Raw genomic sequence first — 24,663 nt, forward strand, 5'->3', positions numbered from 1 at the left:
TTAAGACAAATTTAATTGAAAAGCAGGGAAGTTATGTTAAATTTGTTTGACCCTAGATTAGACCACACTCGGAGTACTGTGAATAATTTTGGTCTCTATCTTATGAAAGGGATTATAGAGGCACTGGAGAAAGAGCAAAAACGGTTTACTAGAATGATACCAGAACTGAGCTTTGCTCTAGGAAAGAGAAGACTGAGGGGTGACCTGATAGAGGTCTTTAAGATTAAGAAAGAGTTTGATAGGATAGACATAGTGAAGATATTTCCACTTGCGGGCAACACCAGAACTAGGGGACATAAGTATAAGGTAGTCATTAATAAATCAAAGAAGAAATTCAGGAGAAACTTCTTTACCCAGAGAGTGATTAGAATGCAGAACTCTCTACTACTAGTTGTTGAGGCGAATAGCATAGATGCATTTAAGGGGAAGCTAGATAAGCGTGAGGGAGAAAGGAATAGAAGGGGTTAAATGAAAAATTGTAAGGAGGCATGTGAGGGGTATAAATATGGACTTGTTGGGCCGGATGGCCTGTTTCTGTGGTGTAAATACTTTGTACTACTGCCAACTAAAAATGCAATCATCACTTGACCATTTGGAAATGTGCCTCCACAATATAAGCTTAGCACATAAGTAACACACGTGATGCATGTTCAATTACTCACATGCTTTAATATATTTAGTATTGTGCTCTTCAAACTTACAACCTTTCAGTAATACTCCCTGTAGGTCAAAATAGTGTATAAAATCAGAGGGAAGACCTGAACCTGAAGTGATCTCCCTCAGTTTAGACCCAAGAGTCAGAATGAGCAGGTCATGCAGGACAAAATGTACCATAAACTGGAAGTAGGCTTTTTTTTTAAATTCATTCATGGGATGTGGGCATCGCTGGCAAGGCCAGCATTTATTGCCCATCCCTAATTGCCCTTGAGAAGGTGGTGGTGAGCTGCCTTCTTGAACCGCTGCAGTTCATTTGAGGTAGGTACACCCACAGTGCTGTTAGCAAGGGAGTTCCAGGATTTTGTCCCAGCGACAGTGAAGGAACGGCGATATAGTTCCAAGTCAGGACGGTGTGTAACTTGGAGGGGAACTTACAGGTGGTGGTGTTCCCATGCATTTGCTGCCCTTGTCCTTTTAGTTGATAGAGGTCACGGGTTTGGAAGGTGCTGTCTAAGGAGCCTTGGTGCATGGCTGCAGTGCATCTTGTAGATGGTACACACTGCTGCCACTGTGCGTCGGTGGTGGAGGGAGTGAATGCTTGTAGATGGGGTGCCAATCAAGTGGGCTGCTTTATCCTGGATGGTGTCAAGCTTCTTGAGTGTTGTTGGAGCTGCACCCATCCAGGCAAATGGAGAATATTCCATCACACTATTGTGAGGTCGAAGGACTTCCTGATGCCTATTTCTGGGTCATTAATTACTATTGTCTTCTTGTTATTTCTCCTCCCCTAATCACACATTTCAACACATACATTAAAGCCATTAGAACATTACAGCGCAGTACAGGCCCTTCGGCCCTCGATGTTGCGCCGACCTGTGAAACCATCTGACCTACACTATTCCATTTTCATCCATATGTCTATCCAATGACCACTTAAATGCCCTTAAAGTTGGCGAGTCTACTACTGTTGCAGGCAGGGCATTCCACGCCCCTACTACTCTCTGAGTAAAGAAACTACCTCTAACATCTGTCCTATATCTATCACCCCTCAACTTAAAGCTATGTCCCCTCGTGTTTGCCATCACCATCCGAGGAAAAAGACTCTCACTATCCACCCTATCTAACCCTCTGATTATCTTATATGCCCATTTATCCAGACTCTCTACTTCCTGTTAGTTTGCCAATCCTCTATCCATGCAAATATATTACCCCAACATCATGAGCTCTTATTGTGTGTAGTAACCTTTTATGTACCATGTCACATGCTATTAGCTATGTAAATTCTGTTTCGGGGGTGTTTATCAGCCACCATTCCAAGATATGCTCTTAAGGTTTTGTAGACAATTGCAGAAAAACAAGCTTCAGAGGCAAGACCAGCACATCATCAGCATAACTCACTGCACCTGTAGTAAGCAATGGCACCAAGAAATTAGGCAGTAGGTTTGAGCGAGAACTGCTAAGGCTCAACTTAAAAACCCAACCAAAAGTTCTTAAACACAGCACAAACCTAGGGAGATGGATTTTAGCCATTCCACTCCAGGTTAACAGTGATGGTGGCCAGAAAGTTCTCTGAGTGTCATGCCACTACCAAACAATGGAAGACATAACTACAAAACCTGATCCAAACCTTATCTAACATCCCCACACTTTCCAAAAGCCATCAATAATGGGTATCAGGAATGAAACCTTTCCTGATTTTCCCCCTCTACAGAGTTCAGTGCAACCGTTGGGGCACAACTGCTGACTCAGCTGAATTCAGCACCGAACAGAAAAAGAAACTGGCAACTTTTGAGGGTTGATTTTCCTCCACTGGTGCAAGTCATCTTTAAAAGGTTAAGAGAATTGTTAATCCTGAATAATAATGCACTAAGAGCTCTTAAAATTCCTAGGTCAACTGATTTGCATCACTATTGACAGACACAAGAGCAAGTTGGGGCAAGGGTAAGGAACGCAACAGAGTCGGGAGAGGAAAACTGTGTGCAAGTAAATTTAAAGAGATGGGGGAAAATAAAGTGCAGTAATGGGGAGATGGAAGATTTTCAGAAAGACTCAGAAGTTCTCAGTCAAACCCATTCATTGGCCACCTCTGTCAGGCTTGAAGGGAAAGGGGATTAAGTGAGACAAAAATGAAGAGTAGAACAGCCCATGTGCAGCCTTGAGGCAGCACTTAACAAACTCCATCTCTGGCTGTGCCAACCCTGTGGTACATACTAACTATAAGTATTCTTACAGCAGATGGAACAGCTCTGCCTTTTGGCTCTCTGCTGATCCAGATCATTGTCGGGGAAAAAAGGGAAATTTTAGTGTTCGTCAGCCGTATACTACACCAGATTTTGAAATAATGTTGCTGATACTGGGTTCAGACATTGGAAAAATGTTCCACAAAAAACAAATCACCAATTTTTTTTTTTTAAGACTGGTATTCACAATAAATGTTAAGAAGGTCCTGATCTAAAGTACATGCAGTAATACCAAAACAATGTTCTACTTACATCCACTGACCCGACTGGCTACATTCCAAAAGATTCTTTTCCAGCTCCAGTCTTTTTTGTTCACTAAAAAAAAAAATTTAGAAAATGCTTCTGAAAGAATTCTCAAACAGATTATTGCAGACATTAGAAAACACGGTCATGGGACATCTCAGACACTTTCAAAACAGATGTAGGCTTACTATTAAGGAGGAAACTTTTAATTTGATAGCTGAATGTACTGAATATAGTAACTTAAAAACCAATTGTAAATTGTAAATGTTTTTATTCGTTCATGGAACGTGGGCATCACAGGCAAGGCCAGCATTTTTTGCCCATCCCTAATTGCCCTTGAGAAGGTGGTGATGAGCCACCAAATTATGTGCAATTACACTCAATTCATGAAACAACGTGACTGATTAAAATGATACAAATTCCTCTATAAAATACGTTGACTGTTGAATGCTTTTGATGTTATTTCACATGCTTATAATTGATTCCAAGTGCATGTGCAGCAAAAAGCAAAACCAAGCACAGCAGATAGCGTTAAATAAAAGCAGTGTTCTACTGATACTATAGTTTACTATTCAAAATCATGCACACTGAAATGTTTCAATAAAGTTCTGGCTTTTAGATAAGCCATTTTCAGTTAAATAGATACAGAGCAAATCACAATTTTCCATACTGCAAGAAAACATAGTTCTTTATGAAGAAGGGTCACTGACCTGAAACGTTAGGTCTGTTTCTCTCTCCACAGATGCTGCCAGACCTGCTGAGTATTTCCAGCATTTCTGGTTTTCATTTCAGTTTTCCAGCATCCACAGTATTTTGCTTTTATTATAGTTCTTTATGAATTTGTGGTGGTGACACTGCAATACACATGTAACTGTCTACATATCTTTTCTAGGGAAAGTGTAAGGTTTTTGACATTAACAGAAATTGCTCTTCACAGATACACAAGTCTCTGCGTCCCACTGCGCAGAACACACCGTGTATTCATTCAAAATAATTGGCTCATGTACTATTTGAAACTCTGTGTAGATTAAACCGAGGCAAATTTACATTGGCACAATAACTGGAATTTGCTAACAACCATCTAAAGTAAATAGCCCCAGTGACTGTTAGAGTTACTTTGGAAAATGCAGCAGCAGACAATGCACAAATTAAGTCGTCTCATTTTAATGAGACTATTTAGAGAACACTCTAACATCTTATTACACTGGCTGGTCTTAATTTTAATAAATTAAGTGTGGTGAAAGCAAACATTTTACAGCTGTTAACCAGCAATTTATACATTACTGACCTCTACAGAAATGTGATAAGACAAGTATGATACCAATTTTCCACAATCCAACCTTTGAGATCCACCACTTGACCAGATTTGACACAGTTTGCAATCACTCTCCTCCATTAATTATTTTTTAATTTGAGCATCTCAAAACAGGAATACTTCAATAAACTTAATGTGTATTCACACTACAAGTTTAGCATCGGTTCACAATCATCCTGGGTGTCAAGGCCTGAACTAACTCTAAAGTGAAGCAGTGAGACTACCTCCTCCCAAGCAATCTGAATCCTACTCACCCCAGAACAACCACAGAATCAGATCTTTAACAAGCTCATGTTATACGATCAAACATGAGTACTCAGGTAAATCACACTATACAATTCCAGTATGATTACACAATTCTTTATTGAGCTCACAATTCATTAAGAGAATTCAGACACATCATACTCCACAATATAATATGACTGCAACATACAGTGGTTCACTCAAAACTCATACCAATTCTGCCTTTGATCTCTACATTTCATACATACAACCACTAAATCACAACACATCAAAAGATTCACAAAGTGACAGTGAATCTATCAACATGGAGCCAGAAAGATGCACTTAGCCCATCTCAATTTCTCCTAATCATTCTATTACGATGGCTTTGGACACTCCACTTAGCTCTTCAAGCACTTTATTACCCTAAACACAATGATCAGTCCAACTTCTCTCAGACCAAAAGACATGGATAAATGACCTTCACACATCCATCAATCCTTCACCTTTGCCTTAAACCTGCTTCACAAAGTACCCCTGTTCAGCAGAAAGCTGTTTTAACTTAGCGTGTGCTCATCCCACAAATGAGATACATGGGTAATAAGAACCCATATTCACACACATTGTTCAATGGCTTTTCAGTTAATATTGATGTTGGAAATGCAGTCTATTGTTTCAGTGTAACTCCAAAAGGGTTCAGATTGTATTTCTGTGGAAAGCCTGTTGTTTTGCGTGTTGTTTTTCATATTATTTTATGAAACAAAGATGATGAAATTTATTCACTGTTTTATACTGCATATTTTTCATTTTTGCTTCATAAGGTATCTACTAGATTAGAGCCCGAGTGGCAGATAGAGATTATATTCAATTCACCTACTGAAGAGGAAAATCACGTGGCAGCATGTGATATATTGCAGAGGCCGAAGTACGGAGTAAGGGCTTTCTGTTGCGATCTCTGGGTCCCCCTATCATTTGTCTGGATATTGAGCGTGTAAAGGTATGCTCCAGATTTTAAGGACTGTACATTCCACTTTTAGGAATAGCCAATGATGGCGTCCCTAACAAAATATAATGTAAAATCTCAAAAATGTTACATATAAAATGATGACTGTCCTTTTTTTATTTCTGTTCCTTTATATGGTTTTGAAATAAAATATATCACACCGCTGTTGATGCAACACCATGCTAATTAGAACTGATACAAAAATATCACTTAACATGTGAACTGCCAGCAGGAACCATTGGATATCAAGCAGGAGCAGGAATCTTGCTGGATTTTTTTTACCCTTCCTAGTCCTGAGGTACTGAGATCAATTAAAGTACCGCAACTGCTGCCACAACTGAGGTCAGCTAACTTACCATTGACTACGAATCAATCCTGGAATCTTCTGATCTGTATGGTTCAATACCACACCATTTTGTGCTTTTAACCACTAACCAGTCTAAATCAGGGGACATAATCACTGACCAACACAAACAAATGGACCGCTGGATTGAGCACTAACCAGAACTGTACTCCAGGGAGAATGCTGTCACTGAGACTGCCCTCAATGCAGCCCAGCCTCTACCAGTCATGGATGAGCTGGACATACAGCCAACCAAATCGGAACTCAGTGATGCTATTGATTCTCTAGCCTGGGAAGGACAGCATTACCCCTGAAATAATCAAGAGTGCCAAGCCTGCTATACTCTCAGCACTACATGAACTGCTATGCCTGTGCTGGGACGAGGGAGCAGTACCCCAGGACATGCGCGATGCCAATATCATCACCCTCTATAAAAACAAAAGGTGACCGCGGTGACTGCAACAACTACCGTGGAATCTCCCTGCTCAGCATAGTGGGGAAAGTCTTTGCTCGAGTCACTCTAAACAGGCTCCAGAAGCTGGCCGAGCGCGTCTACCATGAGGCACAGTGTGGCTTTCGTGCAGAGAGATCGACCGTTGACATGCTGTTCTCCCTTCGTCAGATACAGGAGAAATGCCGCGAACAACAGATGCCCCTCTACATTGCTTTCATTGATCTCACCAAAGCCTTTGACCTCGTCAGCAGACGTGGTCTCTTCAGACTACGAGAAAAGATTGGATGTCCACCAAAGCTACTAAGTATCATCACCTCATTCCATGACAATATGAAAGGCACAATTCAACATGGTGGCTCCTCATCAGAGCCCTTTCCTATTCTGAGTGGTGTGAAACAGGTCTGTGTTCTCGTACCCACACTTTTTGGGATTTTCTTCTCCCTGCTGCTTTCACATGCATTCAAGTCCTCTGAAGAAGGAATTTTCCTCCACACAAGATCAGGGGGCAGGTTGTTCAACCTTGCCCGTCTAAGAGCGAAGTCCAAAGTACGGAAAGTCCTCATCAGGGAACTCCTCTTTGCTGACGATGCTGCTTTAACATCTCACACTGATGAGTGCCTGCAGAGTCTCATCGACAGGTTTGCGGCTGCCTGCAATGAATTTGGCCTAACCATCAGCCTCAAGAAAACGAACATCATGGGGCAGGACGTCAGAAATGCTCCATCCATCAATATTGGCGACCACGCTCTGGAAGTGGTTCAAGAGTTCACCTACCTAGGCTCAACTATCACCAGTAACCTGTCTCTCGATGCAGAAATCAACAAGCGCATGGGAAAGGCTTCCACTGCTATGTCCAGACTGGCCAAGAGAGTGTGGGAAAATGGCGCACTGACACGGAACACAAAAGTCCGAGTGTATCAGGCCTGTGTCCTCAGTACCTTGCTCGATGGCAGCGAGGCCTGGACAATGTATGTCAGCCAAGAGGAACGTCTCAATTCATTCCATCTTCGCTGCCTCCGGAGAATACTTGGCATCAGGTGGCAGGACCCTATCTCCAACACAGAAGTCCTCGAGGCGGCCAACATCTCCAGCTTGTACACACTACTGAGTCAACGGCGCTTGAGATGGCTTGGCCATGTGAGCCACATGGAAGATGGCAGGATCCCCAAAGACACATTGTACAGCGAGCTCGCCACTGGTATCAGACCCACCGGCTGTCCATGTCTCCGCTTTAAAGACATCTGCAAATGCGACATGAAATCCTGTGACATTGATCACAAGTCGTGGGAGTCAGTTGCCAGCGTTCGCCAGAGCTGGCGGGCAGCCATAAAGACGGGGCTAAAATGTGGCGAGTCGAAGAGACTTAGTAGTTGGCAGGAAAAAAGACAGAGGTGCAAGGGGAGAGCCAACTGTGCAACAGCCCCGTAAAACAAATTTCTCTGCAGCACCTGTGGAAGAGCCTGTCACTCTAGAATTGGCCTTTATAGCCACTCCAGGCGCTGCTTCACAAACCACTGACCACCTCCAGGCGCTTATCCATTGTCTCTCGAGATAAGGAGGCCAAAGATATTCATTGTTTAAATATTTGATGCTGTAATTTAGAAAGCACTTAGTTTCTTGTTTCTTTGATTTAGAACATCACAAAATGGCAGAAAAATTAACAATAAAAGCAAAATACTGCGGATGCTGGAAATCTGAAATAAAAACAAGAAATGCTGGAACCACTCAGCAGGTCTGGCAGCACCTGTGAAAAGAGAAGCAGAGTTAACGTTTCGGGTCAGTGACCCTTCTTCGGAAGTTAATTTTGACTTGACCCAGTAGTTCTCTGTTGCTGCTTCCAACCCCTTGCCCTGTAAAATCTCAAAACCAAGAATTTCCTCAGTAGTGCAATCACCCCAGAAGTGTGGCGGAGCAAGATGTTCATCTAACATCGACCCCGCCATAGTTTCTGGGGTCAACTTAATTTGAAGTATATGGGTGAGCTCCAGTTGTTGAAAATGCCTTGCACTGAAAGTTTCTTCATTTGCTCCTAACAGATCTGCTATCATGATATGTCACGCTCGTCTATTTTGCGCCATCCTCACACATCCACTGTAGATCGTCTGCAACTGCTCTGTGACGTCCATCATCTGACCATGCCTACGTCAACACCTCTTTCTGCTGCCCTCCACCTTGCCCTCTAGAAGAGATCTCTGTAGCTTTTCAGCTCTAATCAAATGGCCAAAATACTGAAATTTTCTCTTCTGGATGTTACTTTTTAGATTTCTTTTTGCTCTTGCAATTTCAAGCACCTCTTAATTTGTCTTATGGTCTGTATAAGGAATTTTAAGCAAACGTCTTAACATCCACATTTCAAAAGCCTCTATTTTCTTCCACAGATCTTTACTTATTGTCCAGGTTTCTGAGACACACAGGAAAGTGGATAGAATGTAGCATCTTGAGTTTTTTCCTTGTTAAAAGCTTGACCTTTCTTATTGTTAACAAATCCTTCATCTTCACAAAATTACTTCTGGCTATCTCTATCCTTCTTCTGACTATGGCATCACATCTACCATCTTCTGTTGTCATTTGTCCTAAATAGACAAACTTCATTTTGGGGGGGTAGGGAAATCTTACAGAGCTACAAGAAATCAAAGGGGACAAAATAGAAATAAATATTTTGGAAGAAAAGAATTTTATGAACCTAAAACTGTGGCCAAATGTTGCATGGTGCAGAGCCTGCCGTTTTGTGGATGGCAAAGTTGAAGTGCTGCTCTAGATCAGACTTAGGAGAAATGCCCTCCTTACTTCCTGATAGCTGCACCCTCTCAATTATGCTAACATACTTGTAAATCTTTTTTGCAGTTTCTCCATTGCTTCAATATTTTTTGAAGTACAGAGACCAGAACTGCATACAGTTCCAAATAACAAGGGTGGTCTTACCAAGGTTTGATAAAAAGTTAACATTACTTCTCTGTTTTTGTATTCAATTCCTCTAGAAATGAACCCCAGTACTTTGCACTTTTAATGGCTTTATCAACTGGTGTTGCTACTTTTGAACGACTTATACATTTTTGCTTCTCTACCCCATTTATCTTTTTACTTTCTAAGGAATAAATAGCCTCCTTATTCCTCCTACCAAAATGAACCACCTCACATTGCTATATTAAAATTCATTTATCATTTAAGTGTCCACTCTGCAACTCTGTTTATATATTCCTGTAACTTGTACAATCTGAAACATTTTTAGCTATACACCCCAATTTGTTACCATCTGAAAACTTCACCACTATACCTCCAATCCCTTAGTTCAAATCACTTAGATACATGGCGAACAACAACAGTGCCAGTGCTGATCCTTACAGGACACCATGTTCCATTTTCTGTCAGTCTGAGTGACAATGATACCATTTGGCATTTGGTCACCAAATTCTGCAAAGGTTTATTGGCCCTTACCAGGTTAGGCAAGTTAAGATGAACCAGCTACAACTCCCAAGAATGCACCGTACAAAGTTTTAATAATAATTTACCATGCATGTTCATGAGGTAACTTTACAACCCAGGTCTTCAAATAAAAATGTTTGTTGATCCTTACATGCTCTCATCTTACAAAAACTTCACAAATAACCGCTTTTGCATTCTACTGTAACCATGTCCATTATGATCAGCATGCTGACTCCTGGGTTTACTGCATGCTGAGATAACCAAAGGTAAGCGTCCCATTTTGGAATCTTTCCTCAGTAAGAAGACTGTCCACGATAGCCAGAAAAGATCAGAGACACATGATGGACCCCTAAACCTCTCACCCAACATGAGGCAGAAGCAACTACAGCAGTCGAAAAGGTTTTTCACTAAGGTTGACAGGCAGTGGATACACTATAGGTAAAGTTAAGGAAGAGCAAAGAATGCAAGACAGCTGGAGTTGTCTACAGACTTTGATAGTAATGACATTGTTGCGGAGATCAGGGAAGCATGTAGCAAAAACAATGTGGTTATAATGAGCGATTTTTATTTTCACATAGAGTGTGTTACGACTGAGGCAGGAAGAGTGCACTGTTAATTCAGTCCCACTTCTCCACAGATTACAGCATATCAATAAATTTTCCCACTTACCGAAACAGCCAGTTACACACTCTATTTGTCCCCAGAATAAAGCACACCAACCAGATTTCTTTACTCAACAACATTATCAGTTTATTCTAAAACCAAGGGTTAACCAATAATTAAGTAAATATATATGTGAATCGAAATATTGAAGGCCTGTATTATTATCCTAGCCCTCACGCACATACATCCAAAAAATGGTTAACAGGGAAAAAAAGGGATTTTTGTTTACAGCTGTTTCAAAGGAGTAGAAGGAATGTTTTTTTTAAAAAACTTAGACTGCAATGGTCTGGAAGGAAGTCCTTTGGTTTGGCGAGGTATCCCAAAGTCAAATAGTTTGCTGCCACCAGGAATTTTCCAGGCGAGGTTGATGAACAGTCTGTTTGGGTAGGCATTCAAAGAAATTCAACTGCAGAAGCCTTCACATAGGTCTTGCATCAAGTGTGCAGCAACAGAGGTTTTAGGCCTCACACATTTGATGCAAAGTCCTTTTTTTAAAAAAAAAGGTGCAAGGTTTCAGCAACCATTCAGGGTTTCTTCAAAAATGCAGGAGGCAATAGTACAACTTCATACAAGCTTTTGCTTTTCCAGAGCAGAGATTCTTTTTGAGAGGTAATACTTGTCTGTTTTTTCTTCTGATCTCCTACAGGTGCATATGCAGATTCCAACTGCCTGCTTTCAGTCCAAAGACCAGCATCTTTTAATAGTTCAAAATGAAACTAACTTTCTCAAGCAAGTTTCATGCGAAGTCATAAATTCTCTCTTGTCACAACAATGGGTAGCTCTTAGGTCAAAAGCCCTGTGGTTTACTTGAAATCACCTGGATCTGAATTTTACCAGCCCCTCAACCCCATGGGTCGCAGCGGAGGGGCCCGTAAAATTCTGCAGGGAGAGGCCCGCCTCGACCCCCAACATTGAGAAGAATCCGCCGCATATTACTGGTGGCAGTGGGATCTCGGTGCCGCACGCACCACCACCCCCCAACTGCCGCTTGGCAAGGGCCTTCATCAAAATATTTAAATTAACATAAAATAGATGTAAATGAACTTACCTGCTGGCGGCGGCCGTCCCACGCCGATTTTACGGCCACCGATCGCACCTTGCATGCCTTCGGAACTCCAAATGGAGTTCTGAGGCGAGAACCTGGAGGGAGGGGGGGAGGAACAAAACTTTCAGGGCTGGAGGAGTGGGAGAGCGGGGAAAACAATTTTTATTGGCTGTGGGGATGGTGGGAAGGGGTTGAGGGTCAAAGGGAACCAATTTCGGGGTGGGGGGGGAAGTTTGGGATATCAATAAAAGTTTATTATGGGGGCAGAGGGCAATTTATACATAAATTACCCATTTGGGGGGGGGGGGGGTTGGAAGATGGGATTTAGAGGAAATAAAATTTTATTTTTCAGAGGCCAGGCCTTTAAATATTAAAATGTTACTGAAGGGCTTGAAGCCCTATAAAAATAGCGCCGGACGCTGTTGCTGGGGATGCAGCAGCCACCCACTCTATTTAAATGTGCCCCTGCGCGTGACATCACGGGGGCTCGGCGGCGGCACTTCAGTGTCGGAAAGCCGCCCAGTTCAGAGCGCGGTGCGCTAATAAAATTTAGCCGCTGATGTTCAGTATTTGTTTACTGGTCAAAGCCAGGAACCTCTTGTTGACCTGTTTTTAATTTTAAAGCATCCATAAAGTTCAGCTATCTCCAGATGTTTAGATGTCCATGAAATCTTTTTTTACTTTTAAAAAAAATATTGATTCCAAGTTATAACAAAAAATATGGACTCTCGTAACAACTGGAAGAAGCAAAATGGCTCAGGCAGTAAAGGCAACAAATTTCTGTAACATATTCAGGACAGTTTTCAAGGGAACAGGCCATACTAGATTTAATGATGAGTAATGAACCAGAATTGAGCTAACAATCTGACATTAAGGGAACATCTTGCCAAGAGTAACAATATGACTAAATTTGATCTTAGGTTTGAGAGGGAGCAGCAAGAGTCACAAACCAAGGTTTTAAATTTTAACTAAGGCAAATTCTGATGGCATCAAAAATGAATTGACCACAAAAAACTGAGCTGAACTCCTTTCCCTAATATGCCTAGCAATGCTGGTCAACTGTTGAATATGGCAGTATTTCTGTTATATTTGTTCGTAGGATGTGGGCGTCGCTGGCTAGGCCAGCATTTATTGCCCATCCCTAATTGCCCTTGGATATTATGATTGAGCACATTTGAAGTGGCAATAACATATAACATAACTATGTGTTTACCAGTTCACTCAATTACATCTTCCCATCTTACAGCCGGTGCTTCAACCATAGCAAGCAATGTTGGTTGTCACACTCACGCAAGGAGCAATTATGAACTATAAACTGATGAATTAACCTCCCAAAATGGACACACTTTTGCTATAAGATAAAATGGTGTAAGAAGTCAGGTGACCTTGCCTAGAATGTGAAAATACATCGTGACTGCTGGAGACTGAATCCACCATTACTTCTGGACCAGCCTGAAGAAAGTATTAGAAATGCTAATGGCCCCATTCAATGTTAATGGATACCTTTCTCAATCATTTGGGCTAACAATGGCCTTTGCAGACATAGAGTCTCCAGACCCAAACTCAGGATAATAGATGTGACCAAACACTACTTTATCAAGATGAGCAACATTCAAACACCATTGTCTAACGACGGCCACATATTGTATGAAAACACCAAGGGACAGCTGACAGAAATCAAGCCTGATAAGATTTTTTTTTAATAGGGAGACATTTATGTGCAGAAAGCCAGTGCAGAGACAGAAAGTCAGTAGCCAGGTGGCTGAGATAAATCTATTCCAGCCAAGGAGAGTACCATCTTTAAAAACTACCTAGAGGCGGTGACCAAAAGGCCAAAAGGTGACCTTTGAAAACTCCCCATCGGAGAGATTGAAACAAGATCTTCATCATCGGACTGTAACTCAGATTTAACCAAAGATGTCTGCAGCCAAGCATCCGTCCATCTGAAATTCTCCAAAGCTTGACTCCAGTGAATCAGGACAAAAGGAAGCACAGGCCTGCATTGTTTAAATTTTCCTCCTGGGAAAACAAACAAGGTTTCACAAAAAAACTCTTTTATCAAACAGCAGACCTAAATGTATGCTATCTTTTAATCTCTATCTTCTCTTGTGTGTGTGCATGTGTGTGTGAGTGAAGTTGCAAATTTTTGGGTTTTGCTTAATAAACATTTATCTTACTTTAAACCTATGAGAAAACCTGTCATTTGTCTGTTTATTGACCATTAAAATGCTCAAGGGTTAGAACACAACTCTAATAAAAACACTGTCTGTGGTCAGTTGAGAGGTGAAAAGAGAAACCATCCATATCATTTCCACCCTGTCCATAACATGGTCAAAAACTTGTCTGGCACAAAATGTTCAGGACTCCAGCATAATGGACCTTTTCCCCATTTCCCGTTCCATTGGCATATCTGGCGATCATAGTTTATTTATGAACTCATTGATCTGCCTGGTATTGTCAGCTGTGTGCAGTTGCATGGTGAAAAAAAATGATTCATAATCTGTGCTTGGGAGACATTTTTTATTTTAATTTTTATTTTATTTAGAGTTACAGCACTGAAACAGGCCCTTCGGCCCACCGAGTCTGTGCCGACCATCAGCCACCCATTTATACTAATCCTACACTAATTCCATATTCCTACCACATCCCCACCTGTCCCTATATTCCCCTACCACCTACCTATACTAGGGGCAATTGCTAATGGCCAATTTACCTATCAACCTGCAAGTCTTTGGCATGTGGGAGGAAACCGGAGCACCCGGAGGAAACCCACGCAGACACAGGGAGAACTTGCAAACTCCACACAGGCAGTACACAGAATTGAACCCGGGTCACTGGAGCTGTGAGGCTGCGGTGCTAACCACTGCGCCACTGTGCCTCTTTCAACCAGAGTATTCTGAATAAGCCTCCACCAAAAATCTCGATTCCAAGTAGTTTGGACTGCTGCTATACAACTTTTCAGTAAATTGATTCACACAAAAATCGTGTTGGCCTTGTGGATAATTGATGTATGATATGGTACCGAGCCATATAGATTTGGAAGTTCCTGGGTTTCATCTTCAATCCAAGCTGAGTTAACTGATCTCTACCAGAACTGTGGGTCAGCATTACAAATGCATCAGAAGGAAGTGCTAAGGAAGTGGGGGCGGGTGGGGGAAGAAACACCCAAGGCCCCATTTCTAATCACCATTGAGTGACCCTTGCCAAATGGTGTACTTATGTGGACACTAGCTCAGTTGTGATGCCCCAATGGTCATATAGGCTCAAGCATGATCATATACCTGAAAAGGGAAGGCATTTGTAGTAAAAAAGACTAAATAAATGTTTATAAATTTCTAATTTAAGTTTTACAAATAGAAACGGGACCAAAAATAAGTCAACCATTATATTCACATTATAAACGAGGCACACATTAAAACAGGATGTGGATTAATCAAAGCTTTAAATGGCTACACACTTTTTCCATTTCCAACCTTCACCTTTCTTTGACTAGATTTCTTTCTTTTGGGCATTTTAAATTGTGCAGTCATTTTTTTGCTTTCTGATTTTCTCCAATTTCAGATCATTTAGACTAAACAGCTGGCCAAAAGCTTGGTCAAGGAGGTAGGTTTTTAAGGAGGGTCTTAAATGAGGAGAGGGAGGTGGGTCAGTTTAGGGAGGAATTTCCAAAGCTGAAGGCCTAGACAGCCGAAGGTATGTTCCATTCTTACACTGGTAGAATAATCAAGGAGACAAAGCTCTCATTTTATTGACTGCTTCCTTTCTAAATTTCTTTCAATTTGTTTATCTCTCTCAAATGTTATGATCCCCATGGAGTCAACAACAAATGAAAAGAATCGAATCCACCGATTTACCCCAATTTAAGAAACTAAACAAAATGGACAAGATTTCATTTTTATAAATTTTACTTTAACACTCAAACCCAAACCAACATAAATTAAACATGAAATAATGGACAGATCACCATCAATATATATATTACAAATTGCACCTTAAGTATCAGATACAACAGAGATGGGTTTCAGGGTTTCACTGGGCAGTCCACCCAGCATGTATAGTAAAAATTACAGTTCTTCACAACTCTGAAGTTCCTCAGGTAGATTTTCAGCTCCTTTCTTCAACGATTTATTTTCTTCCGACAGCAGTTCCCTCTCAATCCGAACTCCACAGGTGCTGTCTTCACCACAAGGCGCACTTCTCCAGAACCTCCTCAGCTCTACTCTTGATGATGTGAATTTACCAGTCTTCCCTTGATCCAAGTCCTTCAGTGACAACCTGTGCACTGTATGGCTGGGTCTGGTTAGTCAGCTACTTTAAGTAACAGAAACAGCTTTCAGTCTTCACTTTCTTCTGCTTGCTGGCAATTCACTCCTGCCTGGTTTGCCTGTTATCTAGTTCTAACCAGTGTCAGTTTCCCCGGAAGCTTGAACTTGTTTTTCCAGCTTCTGTTTCAGTTTTGTTTTCCATTTCGGTTTCAGTTTTAGATTCTGTTTCAATTCTAATTTCCCTCTCAACCACGGATTCCATCACACTTCCCCTCTTGGGAAAAGAAAGCTTTACCGCAGTAAAGTTTTCTTTACAATAGTTTAGAAATACAGTAAGTTATCATAAACATTTTAACAAACAGCTTATTACATACTGTACAGGTAACACTTTCATATTTCACAAATATACATATAATTTTTACAAAAGCATATGTGCTTACCCAATAACAAAATGTGACAATTAGGATTCTAACATCATAGAATTATTGTAATTCAGGGCCTTTCCTTCTCTTTTACACCCCTTCTTTAAACTCTGGATAGAGCATCAGCAATTACATTGCTTTTCCCTGCAACATGCACAATTTTCAGTGTAAATGGCTATAACATCAAACTCCAACGAAACAGCTGGAGGTTCTTGGTTTTCAACTTTTTTAGAAACACAAATGGATTGTGATCTGTATAAACCAATATTCTTCTGCGACTGTTGGTTACATATATCGCAAACTGTTGTAAAGCCAGTACAGACTTAAAGATTCTTTCTCAATGGTCAAGTAACGGTGGGCCGAAGAGCTGTTTCTGTGCTGTATAACTCTATGACTCCAAGTACTTTGTTTGATGTTGATTGAGCCTCTGAGAGAAGTAGCTAACGGGCCGTTCCATACCAGTATCATCATCTTGGAGCAGCACCAGTCCAACCCCTACATCACTGGCATTAATAACCACTTTGAATAGTTTATAAAAATCTGGGGCTTCAAGAACGGGTTCTTTTATTAAAATGGTCTTTCACTTCTCAAAAGCTGTTTGGCATGACTCTGACCATTTGAACTTCACATTCTGTTTTAACAGATTAGTCAATGGAGTGACTACTGTGCTGAAATTAGGAACAAATTTCCTGTAGAACCCACACATACCCAGAAATTGTATCACTTCTTTCTTTGTCTTAGGTATCAGAAAATCTATTACCACCTGAACCTTGGCGTCTTATGATAATACCTGACCTTGACCCACGATATGTCCTAAATAAGTGACTTTGGCTTGGCAAATTCGCTTTTTGCCAGGTTTATGACAAGGTTAGCTTTGGTCAAAAAGTTCTCTCAAATATCTGACATGGTCACTCCAAGTGTCACTGTACACCAAAACGTCATCAATGTACACAATTACTCAATTCGGCAATCACTTGATTGGTCAATCTTTGAAATGTGGCTGGTGCATTTTTTCATACCAAATGGCATGACTTTACACTGGAACAGATCATCTGATGTCACAAAAGTAGAGATATTTCTTTAGTTTGGTCAGACAAGGAGACTTAAGGATTTCCCTTAAGGAAATCAATCTTGCTAATAAAGGCCGGGTTCCACACCCTATCAATACAATCCTCAAGCCTTGGGATTGGATAGGAATCCATCTTAGTTACTACATTCTTCTTTGGCCTCCTTGTCTCGAGTGACAATGGGTAAGCGCCTGGAGGTGGTCAGTGGTTTGTGAAGCAGTGCCTGGAGTGGCTATAAAGGCCAATTCTAGAGTGACAGACTCTTCCACAGGCACTGCAGATAAAATTGGTCGTCAGAGGCTGTTACACAGTTGGATCTCTCCTTGCGCTTCTGTCTTTTTTTCCTGCCAACAGCTATGTCTCTTCGACTCGTCGCTCTTTAGCCCCGCCTTTATGGCTGTCCGCCAGCTCTGGCGATCACTGGCAACTGACTCCCACGACTTGTGGTCAATGTCACAGGACTTCATGTCGCGTTTGCAGACGTTTTTAAAGCGGAGACATGTACGGCCAGTGGGTCTGATATCAGCAACGAGCTCGCTGTACAATGTGTCCTTGGGGATCCTGCCATCTTCCATGCAGGTCACATGGCCAAGCCATCTCAAGCGCCGCTGGCTCAGTAGGGTGTATATGCTGGGGATGTTGGCCGCCTCGAGGACTTCTGTGTTGAAGATACGGTCCTGCCACCTGATGCCAAGGATTCTCCGGAGGCAGCAAAGATGGAATGAATTGAGACATCGCTCTTGGCTGACATACATTGTCCAGGCCTCGCTGCCGTACAGCAAGGTACTGAGGAGACCACATTAACCCTTCATTAGTCTGTACAGAACCTTTGCGAACCATCTGCTTTTGGTACTAAAACAACAGGAGTACTCCAATTACGTTGACTAGGTTCAATTATATCATTACTCAACTTGTACTGAGCCTCCTCTCTGACTCTGGCCAATTCACTGGGATTGAGTCTGTAGGGGTTTTGTTTAATTGGTTTAGTTTCCTCTACAATTGGAATAGCCAGAGAAGTGCAACCTGGCTGATCTGCACACACCAGCTTATACTCCCTCAATAATTCAGTTATGTCTTTCCTGTGCTGCACAGGTGAATGTTGTACCACCTCAACCAGACCCTCTAACACCTCTATATTCACCAGCTTCACTACAGGAGGTTCAATCTGGGAACACTCACTCTCAAACTCAACATCTGGTGTATCACGTGCACCAGTGTCACTATCTACATTCTCCACCACTTGTGCTACACCTACTGGCCAGCTATGCCCACAGAGACAATACCTCTTCAGCATATTTACAACACATCCTTTGACTTGTCCGTCTGTCTAGGGTACTAACGACATAGTTCACCTCAGAGTTTTCTTTTGATGAAATAAGGTTCACTAAATCTAGCTTTCAATGGTTCAACAGGCAAAGGCAACAAAACTAGCACCTTATCTCCGGGTTGAAAACAGCCTTAGCTGTTCTATCCGCTTGGGTTTTCATCGCCTGCTGAGAAACCTTGACATGTTCTCTGGCCATCTCACAAGCTTTTGAGAGTCTCTCTTGAAACTCTGACACATTGTCTAAGATGGTAGTTTCATCCTCCTGTGCCAACAATGTTCCCTTAATTAGTTAAGAGGACCCCCTAACCTCATGCCCATAGGTCAATCAAAGGGACTAAAACCAGTAGACTCATTTGGTGTGTCCCTGGTTGCAAATAACAAAAATGATATTCCTTTATCCCAATCATGGGGATACTCAAAACAATAGGTCTTAATCTTTAGGATTTGGTGTTATCTTTCCAAAGTATCCTGTGACTGCAGGTGCTAAGCAGACAATTTGAGCTGCTTCACTCTCAAATTACACATGGCCTCTTGGAATATGCCTGACATGAAACGTGACCCCTGGTCAGACTGAATTTCTTTTGGCAACCCAGACCAAGTGAATTAACCCCTCAATCACAACTTTCGCTGCGATGTTTTTCAAGGGTAATACCTCTAGAAACTGGGTAAACAAATCCACAATAGTTAGCAGATACTTATGACTTGACTTAATCGTGGATTGGGGTCCAACACAATCCACAAGAACCTTATTAAAGAGTTCATCAAAAGCAGGTATCTGTATTAATGGGGCTTAATCAAAGGCTGTGGCTTCGCAATCATCTGACATGTGTGACAAGTCTTACAGAAGTCAACCACATCTCTGGGCAGTTTCGGCCAGTAAAAATGCATCATTACCCTAGCCTGTGTCTTCTGAATACCGAAATGACCTGCAACTGGTACATCATCAGCAATTCTTAAAATTCCTCTGCAGTTACAAGGAGGGACAACAATTTGATGGATTACAGACCAATCCTCATCAGCGGGCCTTTGGGGAGGTCTCCACTTCATCAGAATGTCATTCTTGACGTAATAACACTCAGCCTCTGACTCAGAACACGCCGTCTGAGACATGCTTCTAAGTCAGGGTCTACCTGTCATGTCTCAAAAGGGAATCTGCTATACAATTCACCATTGCTAGCCTTGGAGCATTTATCACCAACCCATCTAAATCCTTGAAAAAAGTCACAGCCAACTAAACACTCAAATTGTCCTGCTCAAAAACTGAATCCATTTCATCTTGTTTAACTCTATCAGCCTGGGATCTAGTCACAACACAGTCTGGGAACATTTGGGAAATTCTGCCTGTAAAACCTCAGTTCCAGCAACCTCAACTGGCTTTTCTGAAACTACTGGAGACGCCAATACCTCATCCCCAACCAACCAATCATTTCCTAGCAGAAAATCTACACCATCAATGGGCAAACTAGGAACGACACCAATGGTAACAGGACCAGCGACTAAGTTACATTTTAAATTAACCCTATATAAAGGAACAGATAAATAGGTTCTATCTATCCCTTGGATTAACACCTTCGTATTCAGTGAACTACTGTGGAAGAAATTCATGTCACCTGCCAACATCAGTGACTGATGGACCGCTGGGTGGAACACTACCAAGAACTGTGCACCAGGGAGAATGTTGTCACTGAGACCGCCCTCAATGCAGCCCTGTCTCTGCCAGTCATGGATGAGCTGGACGAATAGCCAGCAAAATCGGAACTCAGTGATGCCATTGATTCTCTAGCCAGCGGAAAAGCCCCTGGGAAGGACGGCATTACCCCTGAAATTATCAAGAGTGCCAAGCCTGCTATACTTTCAGCACTGCACGAACTGCTTTGCCTGTGCTGGGACGAGGGTGCAATACCACAGGACATGCGCGATGCCAATATCATCACCCTCTATAAGAACAAGGGTCACCGTGGTGACTGCAACAATTACCGTGGAATCTCCCTGCTCAGCATAGTGGGGAAAGTCTTCGCTCGAGTCGCTTTAAACAGGCTCCAGAAGCTGGCTGAGCGTGTCTATCCTGAGGTACAGTGTGGCTTTCGAGCAAAGAGATCCACCATTAACATGCTGTTCTCCCTTCGCCAGCTACAGGAGAAATGCCGCGAACAACAGATGCCCCTCTACGTTGCTTTCATTGATCTCACCAAAGCCTTTGACCTCATCAGCAGACATGGTCTCTTCAGACTACTAGAAAAGATTGGTTGCCCACCAAAGCTACTGAGTATCATCACCTCATTCCATGACAATATGAAAGGCACAATTCAGCATAGTGGCGCCTCATCAGACCCCTTTCCAATCCTGAGTGGCGTGAAACAGGGCCGTGTTCTCGCACCTACACTGTTCGGGATCTTTTTCTCCCTGCTGCTCTCAAGTCTTCAGAAGAAGAAATTTTCCTCCACACAAGATCGGGTGGCAGGTTGTTCAACCTTGCCCGTCTAAGAGCGAAGTCCAAAGTACGGAAAGTCCTCATCAGGGAACTCCTCTTTGCTGACGATGCTGCATTAACATCTCACACTGAAGAGTGTCTGCAGAGACTCATCGACAGGTTTGCGGCTGCCTGTAATGAATTTGGCCTAGCCATCAGCCTCAAGAAAACGAACATCATGGGACAGGACGTCAGAAATGCCCCATCCATCAATATCGGCAACCACACTCTGGAAGTGGTTCAAGAGTTCACCTACCTAGGCTCAACTATCACCAGTAACCTGTCTTTCGATGCAGAATTAAACAAGCGCATGGGAAAGGCTTCCTCTGCTATGTCCAGACTGGCCAAGAGAGTGTGGGAAAATGGCGCACTGACACAGAACACAAAAGTCCAATTGTATCAAGCCTGTGTCCTCAGTACCTTGCTCTATGGCAGCGAGGCCTGGACAACGTATGTCAGTCAAGAGCGACGTCTCAATTCATTCCATCTTCGCTGCCTCCGGAGAATCCTTGGCATCAGGTGGCAGGGCCGTATCTCCAACACAAAAGTCCTTGAGGCGGCCAACATCCCCAGCATCTACACCCTACTAAGCCAGCGGCGCTTGAGATGGCTTGGCCATGTGAGCCGCATGGAAGATGGCAGGATCCCCAAGGACACATTGTACAGCGAGCTCGTCACTGGTACCAGACCCATCGGCCGTCCATGTCTCCGCTTTAAAGATGTCTGCAAACGCGACATGAAGTCCTGTGACATTGATCACAAGTCGTGGGAGTCAGTTGCCAGTGATCGCCAGAGCTGGCGGGCAACGATAAAGGCAGGGCTAAAGCATGGCGAGTCGAAGAGACTTAGCAGTTGGCAGGAAAAAAGACAGAAGCGCAAGGAGAGAGCCAACTGTGGAACAGCCCCAACAACCAATTTTATCTGCAGCACCTGTGAAAGAGTCTGTCACTCTAGAATTGGCCTTTATAGCCACTCCAGGCACTGTTTCACAAACCACTGACCACCTCCAGGCGCTTACCCATTGTCTCCCGAGACAAGGAGGCCAAAGAAGATCACTTGGATTAACACCTTCGTATTCAGCGAACTACTGTGGAAGAAATTCATGTCACCTGCCAACATCAGTGACTGTGCCACCTCTGTATCTGTAAGAATGACAATCGACTTGCCTGCTTTACCAGACAACTGTGGGGATATCATCCCCTTCAACAGAAAACTTCTTTGGTTCTCTGCAATCTGATTCACTCTATCAGTGAACGCGGGAGAAAGTAACTGCTTGATATGAACGTCGCCTGCTAGGACTGTATCCCCTGTGGAAATACCCTTCGTCTCTATATACATGTAACGGGCGCGTTTTTCCACTTCAAACACACAGCCTTCACAGGTCCTTTCTTATGGCAGAAATAGCACGTCGGTCCCCTCAAACCAAACTTTTCCTCCTGGCTTTCTCTTTTACTAACCTGATGTGTGTCTGTCTCTTTACTTTTGTCATCTTTCTCAACAGAACCAGATCTCTTTTTATTATCAAACTTCCGATCTCTCCAATTTCTCTGACAGTTCCAAACTGGGGCCTGTAACTACTGCTTTTGTGGGTCAATTGTAATTATCTGCCGTTACTGCGGCATCCCTTATTTTATCAACTTTATGTTCTCCAGGTGGGACCTTAATCATGAAGGGACACTATTTTTGAATTCTTCCATCAGAATTACTTCCATAAGATTTTCAAAATCTTGTGCAATCTTCATCGATCTCTACCACCTATCAAATACTATTTCCTTCGCCCTAGCAAATTCCATATATGTCTAGCCCGGTTTCTTTTTTAAATTCCTAAATTTTTGTCTGTAGGCCTCTGGTACCAAATCATAAGGATTGAAAACAGCAGTCTTTACTCTATCAGTCACATGAGTGTTCATCTGAAAGAGATGAATACACCTCCAAAGCTTACCCTACAAAAACACCCTGTAGGCACAATGGCCATGATGATTTTGGCCACTCCAGATTCATGGCACTTTTCTCAAATGACAAAATATATTTCTGCTCCCTCTTCATTAAATTTAGGTAGCAAGCGTACATTCTTTACCAATTCAAAACTACAATGAGTTTCATCTGGGTCATACTCAGTTTTCACTCCAATGCATGCCCACTGGCTTTGAGCCTTTCCATTTTTACTTCATGGCCCAATGTCAATTTTTGCATTTCTTGTTCCTTTTCTTTCTTTCTCTTCCCTATCCAGTTTTATCCTCTCTGGTTCAAATTCAAGTTCTCTCACTTCAAACTGTCTTTGTCTTTCTCTTTTTTTCCTTTTCTTTCCAATCTTATCTTCCCTAACTCAATGTGGGCTAGTCCTAGTTGAATGCTAGCAGAAACATTTTTTTCTTTCTTCAGCTTCAAGTGAGGAACCAATTCTTGGATTAGAGTCATAGAGAATTATACAGCACAGCAACAGGCCCTTCGGCCATCGTGTCCATACCGACCATCAAGCACCTAATTATTCTAATCCCATTTTCCAGCACTTGGCCCATAGCCTTGTATGCTACAGAGTTTCAAGTGCTCATCTAAATACTTTTTAAATGTTGTGAGAGTTCCTGCCTCTACCACCCCTTCAGGCAGTGCATTCCAGATTGCAACCACCCTCTGAGTGAAAAGGTTTTTCCTCAAATCCGTTCTAAACCTCCTGCCCCTTACCTTAAATCTATGCCCCCTGGTTATTGACCCCTCCTCTAAGGGAAAAAGTTCCTTCCTATCTAACCTATCAATGCCCCTCATAATTTTGTATACCTCAATCATGTCCCCCCTCAGCCTTCTCTGCTCTAAGGAAAACAACCCTAGCCTTTTCAATCTCTCTTCATAGCTGAAATGCTCCAGCCCAGGCAACATCCTGGTGAATCTCCTCTGCACCCTCTCCAGGGCAATCACATCCTTCCTATAGTGTGGTGCCCAGAACTGTACACAGTACTCCAGCTGTGGCCTAACTAGCGCTTTATACAGCTCCATCATAACCTCCCTGCACTTATATTCTATGCCGCGGCTAATAAAGGCAAGTATCCCATATGCCTTCCTAACCACCTTATCTACCTGTGCTGCTGCCTTCAGTGATCTATAGACAAGTACACCAAGGTCCCTCTGACCTCTGTACTTCCTAGGGTCCTACCATCCATTGTATACTCCCTTGCCTTGTTAGTCCTCCCAAAATGCATCACCTCACACTTCTCAGGATTAAATTCATTTGCCACTGCTCCACCCATCTATATTGTCCTGTAATCTAAGGCTTTCCTCCTCACTATTTACGACACCACCAATTTTTGTGTCATCTGTGAACTTACTGATCACACCTCCTATATTCACATCTAAATCATTAATGTACACTACAAACAGCAAGGGTCCCAGCACCAATCCCTGTGGTACACCACTGGCCACAGGCTTCCACTCGTAAAAACAATCCTCAACCATCACACTCTGCCTCCTGCCACTAAGCCAACTTTGGATCCAATTTGCCAAATTGCCTTG

The 24,663-nt window shown here is 42.5% G+C and overlaps 1 protein-coding gene across 4 annotated transcripts in view; it reads right to left on the minus strand.

Annotated features, from left to right (window-relative positions):
• Positions 1-24,663, minus strand: part of kiz (kizuna centrosomal protein) — a 218,049-nt gene that overhangs the window by 174,180 nt on the left and 19,206 nt on the right. For all 4 annotated transcript variants that reach the window (XR_010976293.1, XR_010976294.1, XM_068045741.1 and 1 more), the window contains exon 2: positions 3,150-3,212. Coding sequence is in view for 2 of the 4 variants with exons in the window: in XM_068045741.1 (XP_067901842.1) it covers positions 3,150-3,212 (63 nt within the window). In the remaining 2 variants the exon portion in view is untranslated. The remainder of the gene's footprint in view (positions 1-3,149; positions 3,213-24,663) is intronic.

The sequence above is a fragment of the Heterodontus francisci genome, chromosome 13, assembly GCF_036365525.1.
Source record: "Heterodontus francisci isolate sHetFra1 chromosome 13, sHetFra1.hap1, whole genome shotgun sequence".
In the NCBI taxonomy this organism is placed as follows: Eukaryota; Metazoa; Chordata; class Chondrichthyes; order Heterodontiformes; family Heterodontidae; genus Heterodontus; species Heterodontus francisci.